Source organism: Heterocephalus glaber, unplaced genomic scaffold, assembly GCF_053883595.1.
Source record: "Heterocephalus glaber isolate CG9 unplaced genomic scaffold, H.glaber_assembly_v1.0 deba00001472, whole genome shotgun sequence".
Taxonomy (NCBI): domain Eukaryota; kingdom Metazoa; phylum Chordata; class Mammalia; order Rodentia; family Bathyergidae; genus Heterocephalus; species Heterocephalus glaber.
Genome location: NW_028258315.1, coordinates 22,893,980 through 22,919,509, shown reverse-complemented (window position 1 = coordinate 22,919,509; position 25,530 = coordinate 22,893,980). Strand labels below are relative to the sequence as shown.

The following is a 25,530-nucleotide window of genomic DNA, read 5'->3' as shown; positions in this document are numbered from 1 at the left end:
TGGGCTGGGAGCAGTGGGAGGGATGGTGGCCAGGAAGCCCCTTCCTCTCGACCAGGAGCAGTGGGACAGCGGCTCAGAAGCCCCTACCTCTGGGCCGGGAGCAGCAGGACTCAGTACTGTGGTCTTGTGGTCTGGTGTCCTCTGTATCTTTGTAGTGTGGAACCAGGTGGCTCCTGTGTTGTCCTCTTTCTTGAACTGTGCTTTTGTTTTCTTCTGATCCATTCTCCTCAGTATGGTCCTGCACTGCTTCAAGATGGAGGTCAAACACTCTGTTCCCAGAGTGTGTCCTTAGCTGATTCTGTCATCCAGTGGACATCACCGAGTATATCTAGTCTATTGCACACTGACATGAGTGTTATAGCCCATTTGCTTTTCATTCTTGTCAGTAGATATTTGGTGAAATCTTTTGATCTAAAGAATGAAGTTATTTTCCCATAGCTCTGAGTTTTACCAATTATTTATTAGATAAATGACATTTCCTCCATCTTCTCAATTCTTTCATTCTACAGCTCCTCATACTGAGGGATCGCTTCCCTCACCTCCATTTAGATATTTCTGGTTTTAACGACTGTTTGGACTTACGACCAAGGTGTGCTGTTCGGACTTACAGCCAGCACTCAGACTTAGCACGCAGGAATGTGAACAGTATGCCTTATGGATGGTGGCTTCTTATACAGTACATTACTGTCATTTTTGCTGATTATACTGTACAGTACACTACTGTAGTTTTATGTTCTGTTATACATTATAGTACTACATGTAAGAGTTATGCAAATCAAAGCAAAGTCATCAAACTGGAGTTTAACCATTTCTTGGTTCTGAATATTGTGATGTATATACTCAATACAATTCCTCATTTAGCAACCAGCTCATTTAATGACCTAAGTTGCAGGAACAAAGCTTGGTCATTAAACAAGGTGTGTCTGTAACTCTAATTTCAAAAAGCTCTACCACATTCTTTCTCTATGCTTTGTTTTATTCCATGAGTTCTCCCTAATTTTATCTTCTATCTTCAGCTTCTGATGTTTTAGACAGTTGTGCATTCAATTTCTACAGACTGTGTCTTGCTTTCATGGCTTTACTTTTACAGACTGTGCTTTTTTTACAGGGATACTATCTCCTCAGAACTCCTGGATGGTGATAGGGATTCTTAGAGATGTCCTTTCTGTTGCCCAGCTGTCTGCTTCCTTCAGGGTCCGCTCTGTTTCCTCCAGCAACCTTTGCTCTTCCATGCCAATGGCTTTTAGGCATCAGGACCATGGTGGCCTTTGCTGTGAACTTGGGTTTATTCTGACTTGGAAGCATCCCACAGGGTGGCCCCTTCCCCTAAAGGGCACAGCCAGAAAGGCATTGCTCCTGAAGAGCAGCACTCCTGGTCAGCTACTCTATTGCTTTAGAAGAACGGCTATGCCAGGGACAAATGCCTCTGCTGGCCTGTAGGTACTGGGGGTGAGAGGGCTGGTGTGGGAATGACCCAGAAAACGGTGCAAGAGTATAATCAACCAGCTCTGGGTCTCCCTTCTTCCACTTCCCACTCCCTGCACAGCCTGCTCTAGGTAGGCTCCGATGGCCTCTGCAGCTGCCCCAGACAGGACCACCTGCTTTGATTTTTCTCTTAACACAGCCCCCTCCTCCCTGCAGAAATTCATCACACACTCTGTGCACTGCAGTCCTCCCCTCCATTGTCAGCTGAATTTTCTATAGTGTTCCAGAAGAGACATAACTACAGGCCTGGGCACATTCTGCCATCAAGACTCACATGCTTTGAATCTAAAAAAATCCCATTGCCTGCAACAAATTCCCATTAGCCAGGATGGCCTTCTGTGATTTGTGTTTTAAAAATCTATTTATACCTTATTTAACATTATCCCACTTCCTTGCCCCTAAGAACCTGCCCCTCTCTGTATTAAATGAAGTGTGCAGTATTTTTTCCCTAGGGCCCCTCTGTAGCAGTGTGGACATTAGTGCCAACCCCACAGATTGTTTTTATTTTTGGTTTTTGTTTTTGAGGATCAAACCCAGGCCCTCATGCATGCTAGGCAAGTGCTCTACCACTGAGGACATCCCGAGCTTTAAACTGTGTCCTTAAACAAGGTTATTTTTATCAAACTCCACCAAAACAGAGGCAGTGGTGCTTATTTCAAGTTTTAGTATGCAGCGCCATTTAGAGGGCAATACCTACATATCCACTTAGGGAAAAAAATCTCCAATACAGCTCCCAGACTGGCTGCAAATTAGCATCATCTGGGCACTTAAAAATGCTAAGGCTGGGCTGGGGTGTGGCTCAGTGATACTTACCTGTGTGAGGCTCTGGGTTTCATTCTCCAGCACTACCAACAAAACAAAACAAGGCTGGGCCCAACTTGGGACAAGCATCATAGCTGTGAAAATCACAGGGGGGGTTGAGAATTCCCATTTGGGACTTGAACTCAGACCACGATCACTAGACAAGCAAGCACCCCAGTGTGTCCCGGGGCCCAAAGTCACCTCTAAGATGCAAGTGGTACTGTGTGAGCTTCAATGCATTTTCTGTTTTGAGAGTAATACCAAGGTAATCACCAGACACTTGCCAGAGCTCGTCAAACCTCCATGCCTCCCTGGGGGAAAGCAATGGATATGGGTTTGGCGGAAGTGACTGCCCACTGGGTCGGGGTGGTCATGGGTCTGAGGTTGGCCCTCTGGCTCTCAGGAGGCTGAGGACCAGAGTGTGGGCTGTGTCACCCCTGTGAGCACTGTCTCGGCTCTCCTTGATCTTGGTTTGTTTAGAGCTGGTGAGCATCACTCGTCACCTACCTCCTTACTCTCTTCTTCCCTACATCCCATCTCCAGCTGCCATATTTGCCTGCCTTAAAAGATTCTGTTAAAATCCTTATCTAGGCAACATATTGGACATATTGGATATTTGGTATTATAAGAAAGTTTTCTGTGACTCTAAAAAGGATTTTTGGAAAAAACAAAAAACAAAAAACAGTACAATGAAGAAATCTCACCTCACTCGTAGTCTAGCTTGTGTCATTTTTCATCACACAAATCCTTCCTAAAAGTGGTTTCATTTTGCATGTCTAAATCCTGAACATGGTACCCATGAGTCTCTGTTTCCCTGCTGGAGTGCTTTCCTCAGGGATCCTCCCAGAATAGATGTCTGTCATCAAAGGAAGAATTACAGCCACTATGATGGAAGACTGAGGCAGGAGGCAGAAGACCCAAAGTGACAGATATCATAAAGTCTCAGTGCAATGACAGAGTTAGAGAAGCTTATGTTACGGCAGTGCCACCTGATCATACAAACTGGTAGAAATCCTCTCTTTTTTTATTTTTTCAAATTTCTCCACTGTTTCCAAAATAATTTTGCTGAGCACCTTACCAAAGTGTTTTTGCTCAGTTAAGCTTTTCATTTTGAAACCATACAGTTTACTTTCAGAGATAATAAAATGAACTTACCTTTTCTACTGCTTTTTCATTAATTAATGGGCCTTGAGTAGTTCCCTCTTCAAATCCACTCCCTATACGCAGGCTTTTCTGAATTGCTTCAGCAAATTTTTTTACAAAGGAATCGTGGATACCCTTTTGCACCAAGAATCGGTTTGCACAAACACAAGTCTGGACAGGAGACAGAAACAAACCCACACAGTCAGTTTGTCGGGAGCTATGGGTCCAACAAGGAAACGTGACACAGCTGCCTCCCTGCTGGGAAAACACAAAGATACTGGCCCAAAGATAATTGAGCTTCCTCTCTGCCTCCCTCCCTAGCTGCTACACATGTATAGTCGAACATGTGAGCAAGTATAAATATCTCTGTGTAAAATAAGACTCATGGCCACTCACCCCAAGTTATTAAGTGGCTTGAATAAACTATTATAAAACAAATAGGAAAAAGGGGCCATAACCCTCTGGAGAGATAGCAATTTGGCAGTGACCGCAGAGGCTACAAAGAATGGGGTCAAATGCTAACTTATACTTTCTAGATGCATCTTTCCAAGTGTTAGACTGAATCTGTCATTTAAAAAATGGACCTAAGGCCCTTCTTCCATGTTAGCCTAAATTACTGAAAAAACTCTTGCTTATTTTTTTCTGATCAGATCAGACCTATTATTTTAAGTTATAAAATATAACTAAAAGAAACATAGTAATCACTGATCAATTTTTTAATCTTTTTTCTTCATCATGTATTAGCCTAGCAGAAAAAAGTATACATATATTTCACATACTATGGATGTTTACTGGCATAAAGAAACCCGCCCCAAAGTTGTAAGCTTATGGCTTAACCCTGAAGATTACACACATTGGCATTTGTATTTGTAAAGGAAAGCATATCTATTTCTAAAAGAATCAAGTCTATTAAAGTTATGTGAAATGGGAAAAATTAATTACCAAAGGCCAAACCAAAGAAAACTAACACAAAATAGAATGAAACATTTCACCTTTTAATAACAGGACCTTTTAGGTGTATTTATTCTGTTTCCTGAAATTGATGGTACATTAAGGCCACAGCTAAAGACTACTTCCTAAGAAGCTTAGGAAGAAATTTTCCTATCTTCCTTTTCCTCAAGACAGAGGACCTCAGACTTTCACTGCTGAAGACTCTTTTGTGTCTGAGGAGATGACTACATCCATTCAGCAGTGAAAAGCCCAGTAAGGGAGATCCATGGAAACAACCAGATTCAAAGCGTAGAAAGAGAAGAAAGAAGAGAGGACTGTTTGATTGAAAGACATCTGCAATTCGGGAAACCCTCTGAAGCTAGAGACGACGCCTTACTTCCCTGTGGTCTACCCAAGCCTCGCACAGTCCCTAGTAAAATCAAAAGGGATCAATAAAGGCTCACTGAAAGAATGAATGAACTAGGATGGAAGTGAGATAGACCATACACAGTCAACCCAACCCTTCCCTTTTTTACCTGACAGCCAGAAGGGGGCGTGCTTTGGCTGACAGCGACAGCTGCAGCTGTCCTGGCTGTCCTGCACAAGTCCAGGGAGATGTCTGCCCTGACCATAGTAGGCTCGAACTTGAATCAGTCAGGTTTGAATCAGCAAGCTTGAATTCAGGCCAATCAGCAGGCTCAAATTTGGACCAAATTTGGCTGGCTTGAATTTGGACCAATCACAGGGCTGCTGTTGCTTTACAAAAGCAGCACTCCTCTAGCACTCCTCTAGTTAACCTATGAGGGCCTTCTCTGTGCATGTATTGCACAGGCTCTGTTCAAATAAAGCCTTGTTCTGGTAGTCCTGAAAATTCCTTGGTAATGTGACAGGAGGCAGAGCAGATTGCTTTCAAAAAGAGCTATGAGCTCCAGAGTCCAGCAGAAGCTGCTAAGAAGAGCTCCAGATGGTTCAGGGCAGAGCCTTGGCTACTGAGGAGCTGACCAGAGGTGTAGAGCCCAGAGCTGTTAACACTGAGGGCTGGAGGCTAGAAATGCTGAGGGCTATAGATGTGCAGAGCCCAGATCATAGCACCAAGGGCCGAGAGCCGCTGGCACTCAAGGTGATTTCCACTCCAGCCAAGAGAAAGAACCCTCAGCTAACCAGCAGCGGAAGGCCCATAGGAGATGAGTAGGCACCGGAGGTGGTACTGGTGTGATCTTTGCTAAGCCCACATCTCTACACGCCCCGCCCCCCCGCCAAAACTGGAGATTTTATTTAACTCACCTGACCAGCATTCCTAAATTTAGATGCCATGGCTCCTGCCACAGCCTGATCCACGTTGGCACTGTCGAAAACTATGAACGGGGCAAGGCCACCCAGCTCCATGGAGACCCTCTTCACTGTACTGGCTGCGTGGTGCAACAGGACCTGCAGGCAGTGGGGAGAATGCAAATGCGTGCGCACAAACCCAGCAACCAGGGCTACGAAGCCTCTGCCGGGAGCGTCACCCAGTAATGAAAGCAGCAAGGCGCACAGTGTGTATGGGGTATTAGTGTGCACAGGAAAAGGAGAGATAAAAGTGTGCACTCATATTTGTGTACATGTGATAAAAACACTGGGAAGATAATAAGAAAGTAAAAATAATTGCTCATAGAAAAGAACAAGAGAAGATGTAATAGGAACAGGGTGGGATTTCTCAAGGTAAACGCTAACACTGCCTTGAGTTTTGAACCATGGATTAAAATATATGAGATAGGTTTAAACATGATAATATAGAAATACGACTTTAAAAATCACCCAGAATCCCACAAGCTATGGTTTGCCACTAACAGCATTTCAGAATGCAGCATCATGTAAACATATTTTTTCTTTTTTAAAAAAGAAAACAGTGGGGTATAATCATAGAGCTTTGTTACCTGCTTTACCTTCCCCTTTAGCCATTTATCTGGAACATCTTAACATGTTCATAACACTTTACACCTTGTTCCCCCCACCACCACTTTTTTTTAAAGGCAGAATCTTGCTATGTAGCCCAAGCTAGCCTTGAACTTGTGGCAATCCTACTTCAGCCTCCCAAGTGCTGGGATTACAGGCATGTGCCACCATGCTTGGCTTAAACATATTTGTTAGACTCAACACAACTATTTTCATTTAAAGTTTTTAAGTGCTATCTGCCAGGCTGTTGACTCTTCAGAATTCACTCCAGTGTGAAGATGGTTCTCACTGTAGGGTCACCACTGAGTCATTCCAGCTTCTCCCCAGATGGCCCAGCCTGGCTGCCATGAGCCCTGGAGCTGCAACAACACTGTCCCTTCCTAGTCCTTTCAGCTCTGGTTCCCACAGCTGACGTCAGCACTCAGCGTCCCAGGACTGACCGCGACTGGCCTAGCTCCCTGTCTCTGCCAGGCCACTGTCCTCGATCATTGTCAGCCTGTGGATGCCATTTTTCTCAGGTGACACTCACAGGAGAGATCAGGTGTCATGAGCTGTACCGTGCTCCACAAGGCTCTGGGAAGGGGGCAGCCCCAGCAGGGGATGAGGGCAGGGTGTCCCCAGAACACTGCCCTGTGTGTGCTTCATCTAAGAAGTGAGAGTCTGTGCCGAGGACCAGGAGCTCCGCCGCAGATCCTCTGGATTCTCCCCTGGCTCAGAAGAGGCCCCTGACACAGAGTTCGCTTGTTGCTGTGGTCATGGTTGTTATTATCATTTTATTGCTGACAGCTGAACCTGAGGTCTTGCCCATCCTAAGCTCATACTCTACACATCCAGCCCAGATTATTTTTGCTCTACTTATCGCTGTTCCCTTTAAGTCACTGGAGCAAATCACTGCCCTAGGTAAAGAGAAGCAAAGCCAGATTGGCGGGAACACAATTGACACTTTCCTGGAGATCAGACAGCTGCTGACAGTTTGCTGAGGAAACTGTGAAACGACAGAAGAGGGGTCACTGCCCTGTGCCCAACACTCTGGGATCTCCCTGGCTTGAACAGCATGGGTGTCATGGCCTTCTCCCCGTCCTTTCTCTCGTGACTTCACAGCAACACCTGAAGCCTTCTAAGAGTAAGTCTTCATGGCCAGATCCAGCGACCGGGAGCACGGCAGTTTATGGACATAAACATCCCTGCTTTGAGATGGGTGGCCAGTAGATGGGATGAATGGATGGTAGATAAAATTACTGGGCAGTAGATGGGATGAGTGAGTGGAAGGAATTTAAAGGGCTGCTTGGGGCTGGAGATTTAGCTCAGTGGTTCTGTTGCCTACCTTGCAAGCGCAAGGACCCGAGTTCGATCCCCAGTACCAAAAAATAAAAATAAATAAATAAATAAATAAAGGGCTGCTGAGTGGGACCATATGGCATGACAAAAGTAACTGCTTGGGAATTATATGATAGCTGCATTATTCCTTCCTGCTTTTCACACTTTCTAAAAATGACCACTTTCACAAAAACTTTCAGATTTCATTTCTATTTGGCCCACTGTTTTTTGCATATGTCTAACATGAGTATGTACACACATGTACATATGTATATGTACACATACATGTAGTAGCAAAGGGTATATTACCTGGAAACTTTGTAAATGAGAACTTCTAGTTCACCCTGACTTTTTCTTTTTTGAACACTTAAAAGGATCAATAAAAATCTACTCCCAGGGACACATATGAAGTTTTAAAGAATGGACTTAGCACTGAAGAAAAAAAACACAACTAATAAGAAAAAGATCTTTCCATTTCTGTAAGTACCTTTATACTAAATATAATTTTTGTTCATTTCCAAAGCACCCATTTCAGCATCATTGGGGAGTTTCTGGAATCTTTAATTCTAGACTGTGAAAGAAATGTGCAATCTGGAATTGAAGAAATCCAATGAATAGTGTTCAGTTGCTTGACATTAAGCAAAACAATGGGACCCTTATAGCTCTGGTACTGTCACCTCGAAGGCCAAGTCATGTCACAGCATGGATCACAGTCCCAAATATCGCCAGAGGATGAGCAGACACTGTTGGTAAAGCTTTAATGCTCTGCTAGAAATCTTGCTAAAAACTACGATGAAAATAAAATAGTATTTTTATACTCTATAGAAAAGAAAGCCAGGCGTGACGGCACACGCCTGTAATCCCAGTGCTTGCAGGCTGAGGCAGGAGCATCACCGAAAGTTCAAGGCCAGCCTGGACTACACAGTGAGACCCAGTCTCAAAAAACCAAAAAAGGAAGAAAGGAAGGAAGGAAGCAACCAGAATGATCTTATCTTCTCTGAGACCTACCACATACCTTTCCTGTGGCTGTTGAGCCTGTGAAGGAGATTTTGGAGACGAGAGGATCAGTACAAAGCACCTCCCCAACCTCCTTGGCCTTGGTTCTGGAGCAGGGGATGACGTTGTACACTCCGGAAGGGATGCCTGCCTGGTTCGAGAGCTGCAGAGGGAAACAGCCAGCAAACGTCATTAGACAGAGAGAAGCAGAAAACTGAAATGCGTAGATGTGTGATCCACAAATTAATGGAAAGAAAATGAAGCTGACCTTGGGCTCACAATATCTTTCCCATCTGTAGGGTCTGTGCTGCTGAAGCAAGCATGTGTGTGGAGTAAAAACACACCTGGGCTTGAGGGGTAACTCAGAGGTGGAACATGGGCTTCGCATGAGCGAGGCCCTGGGTTCAATTCCCAGCACAAGTACATACCAAGGTCTATGCACAATATCTAATTACACATTTCTATATTCCTATATCACATGTTTTTGGGTTTTTTTGGTAACAGGGATCGAACTCGTGTCCTTGCTTGCACAGCAGGCGGCGAAACCACTGTGCTAAATCCTCGGCCCTATATTCCTATATCATATGTATTTGAAACTGAAATATGATTTTTAGTGCTAAAGTGATATTAATATTACTATTAAACATCATTAAAATACACTTCTTGGGATATAAATTTTTTTTTTTGGTACCAGGGATCAAACTTGGGTCCTTGTGCTTTCGAGGCAGGCAGTGGAACCATTGAGCTAAATCCCTGGCCCCTGGGATATAACTTTTGCTGTTACTTGGTAGTCAAACAACTTTAGATTTTTTCCCCAAGAAAATGCAGAGGGGCATTCACACAAAAAGGTGGTGATTCTCTAGCAGGAGGGTGGAAAGGTGTTTAGAGCGAAGCTATCAGTGCAGGGCCACAAGCAAAGTGCTTCTGAGTCCATCTCCCAGGGCAGAGATTAGGGAAGATTTGTGTATATGTGTATGTGTTTTAGTTTTGCTTTGTTTTATTTTTATTTTTATTTTTTTTTATACTGGGGATCGAACTCAGGACCTTGCGCTTGTGAAGCAGGTGCAGCTAAATCCCTGGCCCTTGTTTTGTTTTTTAAGACAGGGTCTAGCTTCGAACTCATAGTGATCCTCCTGCCTCAGCCTCGAAAGTGCTGGGATTACAGGCTTGCACCACCATGCCCAGCTGGAAATGAGGAAAGGGAGGGAGAGAGGAGAAGAGCCCAGCCAAGGCCTCCCGAGGGTGCCAGAGGGGCAGCTGCTGCTCAAGGCAGCCTGCTGAGGAACTGCACTCTCTCTTCAGATAAGACGTGTCCTGGATTATTTGAATTTCTGAATACCATGAACATTAACTTATTATATAAAGCTGACTGGGATTCTGAGAAGATGGTAGTAGAAGCAGAGTTTCTGAATTTCCCTAAATCTTCTCACAAAGACAGAAACTGGGTAGCAAGACCAAAGTATCGATGGCATTTACAGTGAGACAGTTACAGGAAATATTTATGACAAGACTTAGTGGCAAGGGATCTCTAGCAGCTGCCAGCCCCAGCACTCAGGGAAGCATCCAGATGCCTGCTGTGAACAGCACATGGAAGCTCAAAGGAGACTTGAGGAAGGGGACAGAGCCAGGGATTTTTTTTTTTCAGTACTGGGGATTGAGCCCAAGAACCTTGCACTGAGCTACATCCCCAGCCCTTTTTATTCTTTGAGACAGGGTCTCGCTAAGCTGTCCAGTCCACCCTTGATCGTGCAGTCCTCATCCCTCAGCCTCCGAGTAGCAGGGGTTCCAGGCGTGTACCACTGTAGCCAGCCCAGATGGGCCTTTCTGAAGTTATCATTCCTCAAGTGATCTCTGCTTGAAGTAATGAATATGCCAATTTGACACTGTCTGAGGTGGCACCTCCTAACTCCTTCACTGGTAATGAGGGAAGCTGGGTGTGTACATGAGAAATCCTCATGCCACCTCTGTGAGTTTTCCATAAAACATACAGACAGGAAGCAGCAAGTCATGGGTGTATGTGGGGACAATGCTCAAGGCTGGGGGTGACCCATGGTGCAGGGCCAGAGTGGCCTGAGATGATGAGACACTCCTGGGTGACAGACAAGGGCAGAGGGCACCAAAGGTTGGGAGGGGCATCACTGTGGTACCAGAAATCGAACCCAAAGTCTTCATACTGACTTACATCCCCAGCCTTTTTATAAATTTTTAAATTTTAAGAGAGGGTCTCACTAAGTCACTAAGTTGCCCAGGCTGGGCTAGAACTTGTGATTCTCCTGCCTCAGCCTCCCAGAGTGCTGAATTACAGGAATGCACTACCACATCGGGCTTGGAGGGAACATCTAGGGCTCGGCGGCCACTGTAGGAAGGCTGGGTTTTAAGCAGAATAACATTTGCCTGGATACAGGCTGAACTGCAGCAAGTGCAGGAAGGACAGAGAACCCAAATGTGAGAAGCACCAGCGTTTTAGTGCCTATTTAATGAAGACAATGGATAGATAGCCTTTTTACAGTAGACTAAAAAATACATGGCCTGCAGGCATCAGAAAGTCTCCCATCTATTTTTTTTCTAGGAAGAGCAACTCCTGACTTAAAATAATTCTCAGCAGATTAAAACATGCCATGTTGCAGCAGATTCAGGCAAAGAAGGAAGCTGCAAAACTGCTTTGTTGTGTCCCAGAGGAAAACCCACTGTTGGACTTGGCTGGCTGGCTCTGTGGAGTCCCAGGGAGAGGCTCACCTGGGCCAGGGCCAGGGCAGAGAAGGGCGTGTCCTCAGCAGGTTTCACCACCACCGTGCAGCCGGCTGCCAGGGCGGCCCCCACTTTCCGGGTGATCATGGCGCTGGGGAAATTCCACTGGGATCAAAGAGCAGAGGATAGGTGTTAGAGGAAGGACCTCACTCTTCCACAGGGAAGCAGCAGATTCCAGTGCACAATTCCTGGCAAACCTGATCTCCAGCTGCCTAGGTGAGCGCCCAGAGCACCTGACCCTCACTGACTTGAGGGACTCGGGAGGTAAAGGTGCTCATAAAGACAGGAAATGTGAGTTTAACACAGGACAAAACTATATGGACCTGTTTTTCCTGTAAAGGGCCAGGTGGTAAGAATTCTAGGTTTTGTGAAATGTATAGTTCCTGTCACAACTAACTTAACTCTGAAGTCGTATCCTGAAACCCATCAAAGATAATACGCACACAAGCAGATGTGGCATCTCCCAACTAAACTGTACTTACAAACACAGGCGGCAGTGTGGGTTTGGTGGAAGCCCTTGGGAGAAAATATTAGCCATGGTGATTTTGAAAACAGTAAATGATTCATTTTCCTCTTTATACAGATAGCTATAGACATCTACATAGCTATGGTAACTGTATTTTATTTTATTTTGACAAATACTTGTATAGTGCTTATTCTATGTTAGGTATTATTCTAAGCACTTTAACTAAATCTTTATCACATCTCTTGAGGTTATTACTATTACTTTTGGGGAAACTGACAAAGAACTTGCCAGAGGCCAAGTGAGCCTTGGGTCAAAGCCAGTCAGTGTGGACACTAAGGAGAACTCTACCTGTGCCTGTGCCCAGCAGGGAGGGACAGCAGTCTTGGGCCAGCTGGCAGATCCCGAAGAGTAGTTAATGTGGGAGCTGGTAAAGGGATCCAAGAGGGGCTGCTCCCTGAGAGAAAGCTGGTGTCCCTCAAGTGTACTGCAGGCCCATCCAGGCAGACACAGCCTCATATTCTTAGCCTTGTGACCTCCAGAACCTGGCCTGACCTGCTGGTGGGTACACACATGGGCCGCTATTTTTTTTTTTTTTGGTACCGGGGATCGAACTCAGGACCTTGTGGTTTCGAGGCAAGTGCAGTGCCACTGAGCTAAATCCCGAGCCCTGGTCTGCTAGTGATAATAATAGAAACAACTTTTCCCAAACTATGTACACTTAAAAATGTCTGCTATCTTAAATCTTCTTAAAAATGGTAAATGCCAGACAATCTTTCCAGAGATACTAGAAAATGCCAGGAAGAAGACTTTATGGTAGTGCTGAAGAAGCTATGGCACATGTGCCGCAGCAGGCACGCAGAGCCCTCCCTGTTGGCACATGAGCCAGCTCACCCCAGCGTGGTTCCAGCAGCTGAGCATCAGGTAACAGCACACAGAGGGGCCTTGCACATGCTTGGGAAGCAGTAGCAGTCCTGGCGATGACATCACTAGCAGTTTGGGCACTTGGTCTTTAAAAGGTTCTCCATCACTGCTTTATGGCAAGTCAGAAAAGCCACCTGGGCCACACCATTTTTGAAGGCATCAGCAATGTGTACTCCACTCACCACCACCACACCTAACCTTATCCCAGAGGAGCCCAAAATACGCCTCCACAGCAAAGGAATCAGGAAACCACGCAGGTAACAAAGGTAACAGGATGAACACACCTGCTCACAAGGAAGAGTAAGTGCTCTCTGGATTCCCTACCCAACCTCCTACCCTGGGATCTCGCTGCTCCTGCACATACCGGTGTGATGACTGCGGCTACACCCAGGGGCTGCTTGAGGACCAGGGCCCGCCTTTCCTTGGCGGGGGTAGAGATAATGTCTCCATAAATGCGGCGAGCTTCCTCTGAAAACCACTCCAGGAAGTTGGCCGAATAGAGGATCTCCCCCTGTGCCTCCTTTAGTGGCTTCCCCTAAATTAAATCAGAAAAGGACACATTTATTAACTTCTAGGAACACAGGCAGAACTGTGTTTCTAAATTCTTCAAGGCTGCGAGAAGAGTAGAAAAGTCTCCCATTTAGAACTCACAGGGCTGTTGGAAAATTTCTAATTTAGTTGTAGGTATAAGAAAACAGAATTACAGGGCCGGGGATTTAGCTCAGTGGTTCCACCGCCTGCTTCACAAGCGCAAGGATCCGAGTTCGATCCCTGGCACAAAAAAAAGAAAAAGAAAAAGAAGCAGAATTACAAACAATGACGGAGATAAGTATGGCTGTATCACCTAAGTCACAGAGTCATTTGCATTCCCAATGAGTTCACAAGTTAGGGGACCCCTAGCACTTCATCTTCTAATGTTTTTTTCTCCTCCTTCTAAGCTGTCCTAAATGTTGAAGCATGGTTTAAAATCATTTGTTGTAACTATGGAGTAACTGTGGGTGCATTTTAATATTGTACAAAAGTAATATGAAAGATCAAAACAGTCACAGAGAAAAAAACTGGGATGGTGAAAAGCAGTGTTCATACAGTTCCAAACAAACCTATTTTTGCATATTAGTAAAGAATAAACTAAAACATGCAAATTACGTTTTAGCAAATGGGACTGCCTGGCACAACAATGATTTGGTATCTGATCATTGTACAAGGATTCACACATTCTTCAGGTACAGAACAACACTGCCAGGAAGTTAGAGGCTTTCCAAAATTCTGGGACAATTTCTCAGGGTAGCAAGCAAAGATCTGAAACTTACGCTCTCAGCTGTGATAATTTTGGCAAGGTCATCCTTATTCTGCATCATTAAATCATACCACTTCCGAAGTAATGAACTCCTCTCCTAAAAAACACATGACAAAGCAGAGAAGTAGTGAAGTATGAAGTATATGACAGACTACTCCATAATCCTTGTTTTCCTAAAATATTAGCTCTGTGGTCTCATTCTTAGAGGGATAGTTAATTTTAGGTGTCACTTCAGCAGGCTATGGAATAGCTGGGAAAATTGGGGGGGTGTCTGTGAGGTTTTTATAGGAGATTAGCATTTCAATTGGTAGACAGTAAAGAAATTCACCCTCACCAATGCAAGTGCATTAAGCAAGGAGGTGAAGGAAAGGCAAATTTGCTCCTTGATTGAGCATCCTTTCCCCTGCCCTTGGGTGGCGCTCCTAGTTCTCAGGCCTTCAGATGCTGGCTAGAACTTCTGCCCCAGGGTTCCAGCCGTGGATGGCCGTTTGTGGGACTTCTCAGCTTCTGTAATTTCGTGAGCCAATTCCCTGAAGAAATCTCTTCCCGTAAATCTACAGACCCTCGTGGTTCTGTTTCTCTGGAGAACCATGAGTGACTCACTTGGGTAGTAATAGGTTGACCTCCTTTGATAAGTAGTAACAGAGACTAACAAGTTGTAGTGTAGAAAATAGTTTAGTTAGCTTATGAGTAAGGCAGCTAGCTAGGGAAAGAGCCTGAGATACAGATGGGTGACAAGCCACATTAAGAATTAAAAGAAAGGGCTGGGGATTTAGCTCAGTGGTTTCGCCGCCTGCTGCGCAAGCTCAAGGACCTGAGTTTGATCCCAGGTACCAAAAAAAAAAAAAAAAAAGAATTAAAGGAAAAATAGACAGTGAACTAGGACTTTTAACCAACAATGAACTTGGTTCATGGACCCAAGCATGGAATGCAGCCCTCTCCCTACTAAAGGAAGTTGCAGCCACTCCTCAATAAGCTCCTGAGTTGCGAGGAACTTAAAATGCAAAATAACCAGGTATTTTTTCCCCTCTAAAATTCCAGTTTCCTTTAAACCCTACACATTGAAGATCTGGGTTAGACAGCTTGAGTTCTACTTGGTCATTTTCAATCTGCCCAGCCACCTGTGGTAAGTGACCAGTAAACCATGGAGCAATTTCTATGCTCCACTCCTGTATAATTAGCTCTGGATCAAGGGGCTGTTTGGCCACCCACTCAGGATCCCTCTTGGAAATCTGGAGCTGTTCTCCTTTCCAGCAAACAGTCTCCTGGCCTCCTCCTCTGGTTCCCAACTTCATTCCTGGATGTTTGAGGGATCAGGAGCTTGACGCATATGGTAACAATAGCTAATGGAATGTACCGAGTCATAAACTGTGAGAGAGAAAAGAAGTTCTGTGGAAACAGCTACTGTTTATGGCAAACAAGAATAACTCTGATTTCACCAAGTAAGATGATAGTTTCCTATTTTAAAAAATTATTTTAGTAACTTGTGGTAAAATCCACTTAACACAAACTTTACCACCCTAAGCATTAAGTGTACAGTTGATGGCACTAAGAACATTCAGAGTGCTGCACAACCACCGCCACCATCCATCCCAGACCTTTCCCTGGCGAAGCTGAAGACCACCCCTGTTAAGCAGTATCTCCCCCCTCCCGTCCTGCCCAGCCCTGGAAAAGCACTGTTTCTACTTGGATTTGACAGCTTGGGTACCTCAAGCAAGTATTTGTCCTTCTGTGACTGGCTTATTTCACCCAAAACAAAGCCCTCAGGTATCGTTCCCTATTTTAACAACTTGCTGTCAAACTGCATTTGTACCTCAGACCAGGGTGGAGATTAGGGGTGTGTGTGAGGCATAAAAAGAGGGTCTGACACACTTAAGGAGCAGGCTCAGGCATAAGCATGTGAATGTCCATTAATGCCATGGAACTGCACGCTTAGAAATGGATAAAGTGGTGAACTATATGTATATTTTACCACAATTAAAATTTTTTTCAAAGACTGGAAAACACCTAAAGGAATAATTTGGATTATTAAGAATATTATGGAAGAAATATCTTCTAAAAGTTAATTTAAACCTTTAGAAAATAATTTATTTTCCCTTGGCAGGGATGGCACACCCCTCTAATCCTAGCACTCTAGGAGCCTGAGGCAGGAGGATTTGAGTCTAGCCTGGGCAACTTAGTGACTCAGTGAGACCCTGTCTTAAAATAAGAGAAAGCTACGGATGTGGTTTAGTGCGAAAGCCCTGGGTCCAAAGTCTAGTCCTGCAAAAATAAATAAATAAAAATAAGTCATTTATATAAAAATCCACTTGGAAAACAGAAGAGGGTTGGAGACTCCAGGCCAAAAAGGCAGCACAGAGGGATGCTGAGGAGAGATGCACCCTAGGGCACCATACCCACACCCACACCCGCACAGGTGTGCCCAAGGTGTAGAGGAGACAGGCTCCCCTCACCTGCCTGAGGACTGCCCCTGCAGAGAGCAAGGCTGGCCTGTCCTGACAGTTTCATCCATTCAGAGGTCTAAGACTTTCTTGAGTCTCTCGCTCCATCATGAGCAGAGAGCCCATGTGCAGTCCATACCACAAGCGGCTTCCTGCAGATACTTCCCTTCCCAGGGCCAGGCTAACAAGATACATTTCTCCCCTCAGGGAGATGATGAAGTAAATTCCACACCCCCAAGAAGAGGCATTGGCATCTTTAAAAAATCCTTCTCAGTAAGGACATTTGACTACCTTCCTTCCATGTAAGAACAGTGAGGCCTCTGCTGACACAGGCCAGAGGACCACGGTGGCCCTGGGTGAGTGACAGACAGTAAAACCTAGGAGGCAGGCTCAGATGTCTGGGGAGATGAATAGAATAAAGCACCACACAGAGCCCATGTTTAGTCTGAGAAAGAAGGAGAGAGGATGTGAAATGGCGTGGGAAGTGTTAGGATAAAAATGTTCTCTCAGAGGGCAGAAGATAGTGTCCAAGCTGGATGTATAACGAAGAGCTGCTGCCAGTTACCATAGTGTGCAAAGCCCTCATGTGCAAAGATCTGGTGGAAATGCATCTGCCCCAAACGTGGAGGAGTCTAACACTCAATGCCTCAGAATGGGACCTTAACTGGAGACAGGGTCACAAGAGAGGTAACCAAGATAAAATGAGCTCCTTAGGGTGGGTCTTGACTCAGTTTGTGTCATTGTGAGACAGGTGGGGACTGGCAGGACTTGGAAGTAGCAGTCTGAGAGGAAAGGAGCAGCTGCCACTCTTGGCGGTGAGAGCTGAGAAGTAAACCAGAGCATGAATTCAGCGAGCAAGAGGCTGTGTCCTTGAGAAAGTGGGTTTACCAGATGACACCAGGGCAGAGACGGGCACAGACCTGAGCCTAAACTTCGGCATACAATGCATTTCCACAATAAAATCTCCTCCCATGGTGCAGACACAACACGGTTCAGTTTGGCCTGTGCTTAAACTTACACGTGCACAATAGCTAAACTCCACCTGTCTGAGACCCCTGTGCCTTTCAAGGAGAAAAACATGAGTAATGACTGAAGCCCCCTTGAAACCCCATGAAATGAAATGCCCTTTGCTAGAGCTGTTCTGTCTGTGGCAGACTGAGCTTCACTGCCTCTTTCCTGGGTTGCCTGCAGGAGCAGACGGGGCAAATGGGCTTAGAGGAGTGAGAGGAAAACAGGCGTGAGAAAGACCCTGGAGCCCTAGAGGCCCAAAACCGGGTGACTCAAGAGCTGCCTTCCTTGGCCTTCACCATGTCTCTGCCGATGGCCCCACCATCTCCCACCTGTGGGGGACCCTCAGGGGGCTGGTGGCACCCATCCCAGTATGATGACCCGGGATCCAAGAACCCCTCCTTTCAAGAGGGAAGTTTCCCTGAGAAGATCCCTGGCCCTGGGGAGGCCTCAATCCTTGTGAGCCCTCTTGAGACCGTGAAATGACACCAGAGGTGCGAGGCTCTCCTTCCCAGGAGTTCTTCACCCCACCCACAGCTGAGGACATGTGAAGAACACACAACCTCCTCATCTCACGTGCAAATTCCAGCTCAACAGCCCACCACTGCCTTCACATCCTCACACCTGTGTGTTTAAGGGACAACTCCGAGCCCACTGCTGACTCCGACGTCACCCAGTGTGGCCCCACCCCCAGCTCTCCCCATCTCAGAGCCATCCTTCCAGCGGCTCAGGCCAAAAGTCCTGGGTTGTCACTGTCTCCTGTATTTCACACTCCACAGTAATCCCCCTGGAGGGATCTCAATACCCGGTCATAAATAGACAGGTCAGTTAGGCATAAAACCAATGAAATATTAGAACTCAACCAAACTTTTGAACAAATGGACTTAGTAGATGTCTACAGAGTGTTCCACCACACAATATCAGAATACAGATTTTTCTCAGTTGCACATGGGATGCTCTCCAAAACACACCACATACTAACTCATAGAACATGCTTAAGTAAATGCAAAGGAATTGAAATTATCCCATGCATATTATCAGGCCACAGTGCAATGAAATTGGAAATCAATGGCAAAAGAAACCACAAGAACTTCATAAATACATGGAAACTAAATAATGCCCCTCTGAACAACCAATGGGTCACAGATGAAATTAAAGAAATCAGGCAATTTCTATAATTAAATGATAATGCCAATACAACACACCAGAACTTATGGGATGCAATGAAAGCAGTCCTACGAGGGAAATTTATAGCAGTAGCAGTGAATAGCCATATCAGGAAAACAGAGTGAGCTCAAATAACCTAATGTTGAACCTTAAGCTTCTAGAAAAAGAAGAGCAAGTCAAACCAAAGTTCATATGAGGGAGAAAATTATAAAGATTAGAGCAGAAATTAATGCAATGGAGACTAAGAAAACAATACAAAGAATCAATGAATCAAAGAGTTGGTTCTTTGAAAGATTAAATAAAATTGATAAACCCTTAGCCAACCTTATTAATAAAAGGAAAGAAAAGACTCAAATCCATGCAATTAGGAATGAAAAGGGTGAAATCACAACAGATCCTGGAGAAATCCAGAAGACTAGCAATAGCAACTTCAAGAACCTGTATTCTAATAAGATGGAAAACACAGAAGAAATGGACAGATTCCCGGATATGTATGAATTACCAAAGCTGAACCAAAAAGATATAAAAATTCTAAATAAGCCAACATCAGTCAATGAAATTGAAGATATAATTAAAAACCTACCAACAAAGATAAGCCCAGGCCCTGATGGATTCACTGCTGAATTCTACGAGAAATTTAAAGACCTAATGCTGCTACTTCTCACACTCTTTAATGAAATTGAAAGGGAAGCAATACTCCCAAATTCATTCCTGGAAGCAAGAATTACCCTGATTCCAAAACCAGAGAAAGATCCAACCAAAAAAGAGAATTATAGGCCAATCTCTCTAATGAATATAGACACAAAAAATCCTCAAAAGATACTGGCAAACAGAATGCAGCAAATCATCGAGAATGTTAAACACCATGACCAAGTAGGATTCATCCGAGGGATGCAGGGATGGTTCAACATATGCAAATCAATAAATGTAATACGCTATATTAATAGAGCCATGAACAAAAAACATATGATCATCTTAATAGATGCAGAAAGAGCATTTGACAAAATCCAACATTCATACATGATAAAAACTCTATAGAAAACTGGAAGAGATGGTTTTTATCTCAATCTGACAAAAGCCATCTATGACAAACCAACAGCCAACATCATACTAAATGGATGAAAACTGAAAGCTTTTACTCTATAATCAGGAACAAGACAAGGATGTCCACTGTCACCACCCTTATTCAATATAGTTCTGGAAATATTAGCCAGAACAATTAGATGAGAGGAAGAAATAAAAGGAATAAGGATAGAAAAGGAAGTAGTTATCATTATTTGTGGGTGAGATGATACTCTACATAAAAAACCCCAAAAACTCCAACAAAAGACTTCTAGATTTAATAACTAAATTCAGTAGTGCAGCTGGATACAAAGTTGACACTCAGAAATCAATAGCCTTCCTGTAAATAAATAACAAACTCACTGAGAGAGAAATTAGGGAAACAACACATTTCAAGTTAGCATCCAAAAAACTTAAATACCAAGGAACAAATCTAACAAAGGAAGTAAAAGACCTGTACATTGAAAACTACAGTACTCTGAAAAAGGAGATCAAAGAGGATATCAGAAAGATATCCCTGTTCTTGGGTAGAAAAAACCAATAAAGTGAAAATGGCCATATTTCCAAAATTGTTATACAGATTTAATGCAAACTCGATCCAAATTCCAACAGCATATCTCACAGAATTAGAGAATACAATCTTAAAATTCATTTGGAACCAGAAGAGACCTAGAATAACAAAGGCTATTTTGGGCAACAAAGGCAAGGCAGGGGGCATCACAATCCCTGATTTGAAATTATACTACAAAGCTACTATGATAAAAAAACAGCATGGTACTGGCAAAAAAAACAGACCTGAGGATCAATGGAACAGATTAGAAAATACAGAAACAACTCCAGACACACTCAGCCACCTTATCTTTGACAAAGGAGCCAAACACCTTCTCTGGAAGAAAGGTAACCTCTTTAATAAACAGTGCTGGAAAAACTGGCTTTCCACTTGCTGAAGATTAAAACTAGAACCATATCTTTCACCATGCACTAAACTAAAATTGAAATGTATCAAAGATCTAAATATTAAAACAGAAACACAAAATCTGCTGAAAGATAAAATAGGTAGAACTCTTGAAGATGTTAGTGTAGACAAAGACTTTATGAACAAAACCCTGATCGCACAGGAACTATCACAAAGAATCAACTGGGATCTCATCTTATTAAAAAGCTTTTGCACAACAAGCGAAACCACCAACAGAGTGAAGAGACAACCCACATTGTAGGAAAATTTTTGCCAGCTGTTCCTCAGACAAAAGACTACTATCTAGTTTATATAAAGAACTTAACCCCCACCCCAATTTTAAAGACAGTCTAAATGTGGGCATCTGAAATGAACAGACACTTTTCAGATGAAGTAGTAAAGACAGCAACTAAATTTATGAAAAAATGTTCAATACCACCAGTCATTCAAGACATGCACATTAAAACAACACTGAGCTTCCATCTCACTCCAGAAAGAATGGCTGCTATCAAGAAATCAATCAATAACAAATGCTGGTGGACTGTAGGGGAAAAGGAACACTGTTCCACTGTTGGTGGGAGTGTAGACTGGTGCAACCACTGTGAAAATCAGTGGGGGAGATTCCTCAAATAACTAAAACTAGAGGTTCTATTTGACCCAGCTATTCTTGGTATCTTTCCGAAAGAATTAAAAGCATCATACCAGAGCAATATATGCACACCCGTGTTTATGGCGGCACAGAGAGCCTCATCTTCTTGGTCTTTGTGTCTTATGTCCTCAGCGAGGCCCGCCTTGATGTTAGGGGCTAAAGAGTGTCCCCTCACAGACTTACAGCTGAAGTCCTAACCCCACACCAAGTGAGTGGGCAGTGCAGAGTGTATTTGGAGGCAAGGCCTCTGAAGCAGTCAGCTAAGTAGAGGACACCGGGGTGGGCCTTAATCCAGTGTGACTGGCATCCTTATAAAAAGAGGATGTAGCTCAGTGGCAAAGGACATGCCTGGCAAGCATGAGGCCCTGAGATCAATTCCCGGTACCAAAAAAAAAAAAAAAAAAAGATTACATAAAAAGAGGAGATTGGGACACAAATACACAAAGAGATGATCTTCAGTCATAAGGCCAGGAAACCAACCTTACTGACATTGACCTCAGACTTCCAGCCTCCCTAATTTGGGAAAACAGACTTCTGTGTTTTATGCCACTCTGTCTGCGGTTCTTGGTTGTGGCTCCCTAGCCACCTATACCCGACCACACCATACCACAGCACCTCGCCCCTCGCCTCTGTCCCTGACCCCCTTTCCCTGCCTCTGCCTCCTGTCCCTCCCAGAGTTCACCTCTCACATACCCATCTGCCTGGGCACTATGCTGTTTATAGTCTGGGTCTTCCCCTCTATCCTGCTCTGCCCACACGGGCTCCCTAAGGACAGAGTCCCGAGCACCCTCAAGAATGCACGGGGGACAGCAGGTGCACAGCACACATCTGCGGGTGGATGACGATCAGGACTCTCTGGTACTTGTACTCTATCACTGCTGGATAGCTCCAGAAAGCGGCCTTGAACACTGCAGAGGCCAAGATGTCACTGCGGTAGTCCAGGTGCAATAAATGAAGGAAGAGTATTTCTTGCCTCATTTGCTTCTTACTTGGTCCTCCCTCTGCAGGCCCCATATCTCCCTTGTTCCCAAAGTCAGTAAAGGGCAGACCTGGTCCCTACAGGTCGAAACCTAGGGGACCATCTGGACCTCTCCCTTCCCCTGCCAAAGTGCACACCTGCTCCCTCCGAGTTCTGACACGACCCCCACCCCTGCACGGTCACACTCGCGCCAGGTCAGGCCGGGTGGCGCTCACGCTGCTCTCCCTCGGACCACGTGCCCCGCCGTGGCCCAGTACACTTGAGGCCTGCAGGCAGGGCACAGCCGATGCTCCCTACTTGTCTGCTTTCTCTCGGCCCGCTGTGCGCAGTGTGCTCTGGGCTGGCTCCCCGCCCCAGCGCTCACCTTGGCCGAGACGCCCCGCCAGCTGCAGAAGGCCTCGTGGGCGACGCGCACAGCGGCGCGGGCCTCGGACGCCCCGCAGTCCGCCACCGAGGCCATCGCGGCGCCGCTGGCCGGGTCGTACACCGGAAAGGTGGCGGCAGCGGGCAGCCAGCGGCCGCCCACGAAGCTGTCGGTGCGCAGCAGCGCGGGGGAGAGGCCCGAGAGGCCCCCAGCCAAGCGGCGAGCGGAGGCCTGGCTTGGGCGCGGGCGGAGGAGGCCCGCGGCCCTGCAGCTTCGCAGCCGCAAGCAGATCGCCATGGCCCGGGCGGCGTTGACGGCGACAGCCGGGGGAAGCCGGAGGCCGGCAAGCGCGCGCGCACGGGAGCGCGGGGACGCGGGAACGCGCAGGGCGGCGGGAGGGGCCGGGACGCTCGACAGCGCCCCCTTCCTGCGGCACGGGGCCCTGGACCTCGTCCCCGGCGCTGCGCAGCTGCGCTGTCCGCGACCTCCTTCTGTGGAAGGCCGGGCCGCGGATGGGGGCGGCGGGCAGTGACAGCCACTTGGGGACCGCCGTCACCTTTGCCAATCTCGGGCGCTCATCCCTCTGCACCTGGTTGCAGGTGAGAAGCAGCACTCTGTGGGAACACCGCCCTAACCCCCCTTACATGGGCCAGGTCCGGGATCCCCTGCCCAGAAATTGTGCTTGGCCCCTAGTTGCGCTGGTGCCGAGGTCATGGTCTCTGGGTCTGGGGCGATGGTTTTCTGGGGGCGAAGTGGGGCTCTGCGCTCCGCTTCGTGGATGCCCTTCAGGGTGTGGGTCTAGGGGTCCCCTCCATCAACTGAACCACCTTTGGAGACAGACTCGGATCCAAACAGAATCGCTTGCTAAGAAGGTGTGTGACCTTGGGCAAGTTACTTACCTGATGTGGTTAAAAAATACGGTGAATGTTTACATTTTAAAAATTTATTACAGTAAAAGACACAGTGCCATTAATTCCCCTTAATCCCATTAATTCTTACCCTGTCTTCGAACACACTCATTCCATCCATCTCGTCGCTTTATGAAGCAATTCAGGAGGTCCTCTTTTCTGAGTGTCTTTAGTTGCACTGTTGTGGCTGCCTAGATGTCTTGAACCGATTAAAAACATTTACCTATCAGGGTTATTTTGACTTTGGGAAAGACCCAGAAGCGGCACATTTCCGGATCTGGTGAACAAGGTGCATGAGAGCACTGTCATGTTTTTACAAACCTGCCTTTCTGTTGGATAACACTTCACAGCAGCATTCACTGTGGTTTTTAATCACACCTGGAAAACACACTCACTTTTTTTTTTAAATCTCACCTGCAAAGAGGATTTCCAGAACTGCTTCAAAAAGTAGCAAGAAGAATGGGAGCAATGTGTTTGAAGCAGGAGAGTATCTAGAGGGAGATTAATGGCAATGTATCTTTTACTGTAATACATTTTTTAAAAAATGTAATTCACTGCACATGTTGATCACGCCTTGTAATGTCAGGCTTCTCATTTGTGGAATGGAACAATGCCCACTCACTAAGTTTGTTATGAAAAAACATTTAGCCCAGTTGCTACGTTAAGCTCAGTACAGTGTTCAAAGTAAAACCTGCTGCCCACCAAGTAGTAAATAGAATCTTATGTCAGAGTGGAATCAGAGGTGTTAGAGTTGAGCATATTGTGGTCACGTTTCCATGACATTCTTCATTCATGCAAAACTTGCAAAAACCTTCATTCTGTCCTTAGAATGACTGAAGATCGCTAGTTTCAACTCTTCTCTGGTGCCCGATTACTACGGAGATGGGTTGCATCTTGCTGGCTGTTCCAGAACACGGGTGGGCTTTTCGCCTCTTTCCTAGGATGCTAAATTCTTGTGCAAAACGCCAAGGCTGTCCTTAAACTGTTGACTTCTGCTGAGTTATCTGTCCTCTGTTTTGTGCCAGTCATAACTGGCAGCAGTGGTTCACGGCGGACTTTAATGTTGCAGGTGTGTGTTCAACAGTCACTCTGCATTTTCTTGAAGGAATTTGGGGGAGGGAGCCCAGGGCTGTCAAACAGAACTGGAGAGCTGGCGCGTCCACACCTACTACCTGAAGAGGGCGCGCTACCCACAGTTGTTTTCTGCTTGGGCTGGCTGAAAGCATTCAGTTTGAGGCCTCGGTCAGCTGAGACCCAGAAAAGCAGTCAGTTGTGAATCTCCTGTTCCAAAATTAGTCTGATTATCGCTTTAAGGATCTACTTCAAACAGTGCCCACTCCCCTTATCCATCCACCGCAGTCAGTAGGTATACTAGGGCCCCAAATGCTTTTTAGGGTACAACAAATGTTTAATTTCTTTTAAAATCAGGAGAAAAAAATGAACTTAGGTAGAATATTAATATATTAATCTCTATACCAACATAAACATAAAATTTGGTGAAAGAAGGGTCCCCACAAAGGCAAAAGTGCCTACAGCCTAGAAAATTCATACTGTGGTCCTCTCTTGGCCCATTGTTTTGTGGTCACTCCAAGTGCCCATGTAGGATGGGAACAGTTCCTTCCTACCTCCTGTCTTAATTCTAGGGTATCCTGATGCACTCTCCTCATCCCCGACCTGGCTGTGTGCTCACTGAGTCTATAGGACAAGACCACTGGATGACAGGGGCCTCTTTCTTCTGTTCTCCTTAGCCTGCCCTTGTCCTGGGCGCCCCCACCCACACTGCTCCCTTTGTCCATCTTCTTCCCTACCTGCTATAATGGCCCTATGACGACAGAGATGTATTGGAATTGAGCATAAGTGAGCTGGAATTGCTTGCTTTATTTCAGAATTTTGGACATTAAAATTATATCTTAACTACCCATATAAGGAGACCTACCTTCACTTCAGAACCTCATCCA

General features: G+C 45.5%; 2 protein-coding genes across 6 annotated transcripts in view; one reads left to right on the top strand and one right to left on the bottom strand.

The window, feature by feature from the left end:
* Nucleotides 1-23,029, bottom strand: part of Aldh5a1 (aldehyde dehydrogenase 5 family member A1) — a 36,093-nt gene extending 13,064 nt beyond the window's left edge. For 2 of the 3 annotated variants that reach the window (XR_002395968.2, XM_013073261.3), the window contains exons 1-7: nucleotides 22,665-23,019; nucleotides 14,053-14,136; nucleotides 13,107-13,277; nucleotides 11,344-11,460; nucleotides 8,627-8,770; nucleotides 5,644-5,787; nucleotides 3,442-3,600 (exon numbers count right to left, since the gene is read on the bottom strand). Coding sequence is in view for 2 of the 3 variants with exons in the window: in XM_013073261.3 (XP_012928715.2) it covers nucleotides 3,442-3,600; nucleotides 5,644-5,787; nucleotides 8,627-8,770; nucleotides 11,344-11,460; nucleotides 13,107-13,277; nucleotides 14,053-14,136; nucleotides 22,665-22,961 (1,116 nt within the window). In the remaining variant the exon portion in view is untranslated. Of the gene's footprint in view, nucleotides 1-3,441; nucleotides 3,601-5,643; nucleotides 5,788-8,626; nucleotides 8,771-11,343; nucleotides 11,461-13,106; nucleotides 13,278-14,052; nucleotides 14,137-22,664 lie in introns of all 3 variants that reach the window. The other variant, XM_004847604.4, reaches the window with a different exon arrangement.
* Nucleotides 23,030-23,120: 91 nt separating this feature from the next.
* Gpld1 (glycosylphosphatidylinositol specific phospholipase D1) overlaps nucleotides 23,121-25,530 on the top strand; it is a 53,898-nt gene continuing 51,488 nt past the window's right edge. The window contains exon 1 of one of the 3 annotated variants that reach the window (XM_087181236.1): nucleotides 23,121-23,263. The gene's annotated coding sequence lies outside the window, so the exon portion shown is untranslated. The remainder of the gene's footprint in view (nucleotides 23,264-25,530) is intronic. The other 2 variants (XM_087181237.1, XR_015439113.1) reach the window with 2 other exon arrangements.